At 54.5% G+C, this 2,043-nt stretch overlaps 1 protein-coding gene across 1 annotated transcript in view; it reads right to left on the bottom strand.

Moving 5' to 3' along the window:
* Positions 1-1,742, bottom strand: part of PDRG1 (p53 and DNA damage regulated 1) — a 16,547-nt gene extending 14,805 nt beyond the window's left edge. The window contains 1 exon segment of the mRNA XM_004698217.2: positions 1,675-1,742. Within this exon segment, the coding sequence (XP_004698274.2) occupies positions 1,675-1,742 (68 nt within the window).
* Positions 1,743-2,043: the final 301 nt, after the last annotated feature.

The raw sequence follows: 2,043 nt of genomic DNA, 5'->3' as shown, positions 1-2,043 counted from the left end.
TGTGTATTGTTAATTTCCCTCTGTTAGAAAGGAAACCCCACCAGGGCAGGGATCTTTGTCTCATCTGTTCACGGATGTCCCGGATGCCGAGAGCAGTGCCCGGGCCACAGAACCAGAAAAAAAGCAACAAACTGCCGTAGAGTCTTTTCCGACTTACAGTGATCCTGTGAGACAAAGCAGAACTGCTCCCGAGGGTTTTGGAGACTGTGATGTTTATGGAAGCAGACGGGTCCAAACTGCTGACCTACTTACTGGTTAGTAGCCCAACACATAGCCCACTTCGCCTCTGTGCTCCAAAGTTGGTGCTCAAGAAAGTGTTGTTTTTTTCCCTATGGATGAGCGAGCAAAAGAGGCAGGATTCTAACCAAGACCGGTTCTCTCTGAGGCAGGCTCTTGACCCCCTCTGCTGGCAGTCAGCATGGGGCTTTGAATCGGGGATCGGATTTGGTTCTCGGCTCCTGGAGGGTTCTGAGCAAGCACAGGGCATGGCCAGGTGACCCAGAGGCCTGGCTGGGATGGTGGTTGACAGCTCCTGGCGGCCCCGTGAACAATGGGATCAGGCCTGTGCGCTCCAGAGGGCCTTCGCTGGCTAACTCTTTGGCAGTAGATCCCCAGGCTTGTCTTCTGGATGGACTCAATCCGCCAACTTCTCAGTTAGCAGCCGAGCACGTTTACTCTTGGCAGCACTCCCCTAGTCCCTGGGCTGTGATGGTCCAACTGAAGCCAACCCGCTGCCATCGGGTCCAGTCTGACTCCTGGTGCCCCTACGTGGCGTTCCCGAGGCAGTGAATCTGGCCTGGAGCAGACAGCGTCCTCGTTCACCCAGGAACAGCTGGTGGCTTTGAACTGTTGACTTTTTGGTTAGCGGTCCAACCCTCATCCAACATCCTGTGACAGTAGGATGAGCTAAAGAAGGCAAGGGTGGCTGAATGCTCTAGTGCTGTGGGTATAGAATGATGCTGGCGGTTTGGAGAGATGACAGGCTGAGAGAGAGTGGAGAGAAGCGAGCTTCCTGTCTGATTTTCCAGGAAGCCTGGGGGCGGGGAGGGTGTTTGTCCCCCAGCCCCACGCCAGTCTTTGACTGGTGACCTGTCCAGGCCACACCTCCCAGTTACTGGCCGATGTGTGAGGCCCGGACTGCAGACAGGCTGTTTACTCGCCTGGGTGGTCCCCAGTTCCTCTCTCTCATTTCCTTTGCACCCAGTGGGCTTAGCAGGTGGAGCAGAAACCTCCACACCCTCTCCTCCCTGGAGGCAGAGAATAATCCAGAGCATTCATGTGCCCCTCCTTCCACCCTCATCCTCCGACCTCCCCAGGGCAAGGCAGAAATCAGATGGATTCCCATTGGGCAGACAAGGACATAAAGAGGGGGCGGATCCACCCAAGGTCACTCAGCCAGATGGGGATGGCAGGTGGGGTCTTGTTACCCAATTCACCAGGCCACAGATGGCCCTGGGTCTTCCTGTGAAAACTCTTCAGTGACCTCAAAGACGGCAAGTCCTGAACATCCCAGGCTTCCCCTAGCAGGTCTTTGTTTACGACCTTTAATGCTAAACCCATTCATTTCAACTTCCTGGAATACATTCTTCTTATTGAAAATGAAAACATTATAGGGAAGACTGACTCCTTTGACAAACACCCCCAGACCCTCTTCAGAGTCCCAGTTATGGGTACCGGAAGTGCCTTTCTCTCAGCGCAGACACTCTCACTGCCACCTGGGACGTCCAGATCCGAGGAGGCATGCACACGTTTTGAATCTTTTTGCTAAATGCCTCCACATTCCTCTCCAGACGGCTTGGCTATTTACCCTCCTGCTAGTGCGTCTTTTCAGGACCCCGGTGGTGGTACGGGTTACACGCTGGGCTGTTCACCTCAAGGTCAGCAGTTCGAAACCATCAGCCGCTCTGTGGGAGAAAGAAGAGGCCTTCTGCTCTTGAAAGCATTGGCATCGGAACCCACCGGAGCAGTGCTAGTCTGTCACCCTGAACGGGGTCAAGTCCAATAGCCAACGGGTTTGGCTCTGTGGTTCTTGTGTGTGTGGCA

The sequence above is a fragment of the Echinops telfairi genome, unplaced genomic scaffold (assembly GCF_000313985.2).
Source record: "Echinops telfairi isolate 266 unplaced genomic scaffold, ASM31398v2 ScPeMD7_5592;HRSCAF=6446, whole genome shotgun sequence".
Classification (NCBI taxonomy): domain Eukaryota; kingdom Metazoa; phylum Chordata; class Mammalia; order Afrosoricida; family Tenrecidae; genus Echinops; species Echinops telfairi.
The sequence above is the reverse complement of the archived record's forward strand: the minus strand, read 5'-3'. Positions and strand labels throughout refer to the sequence as shown.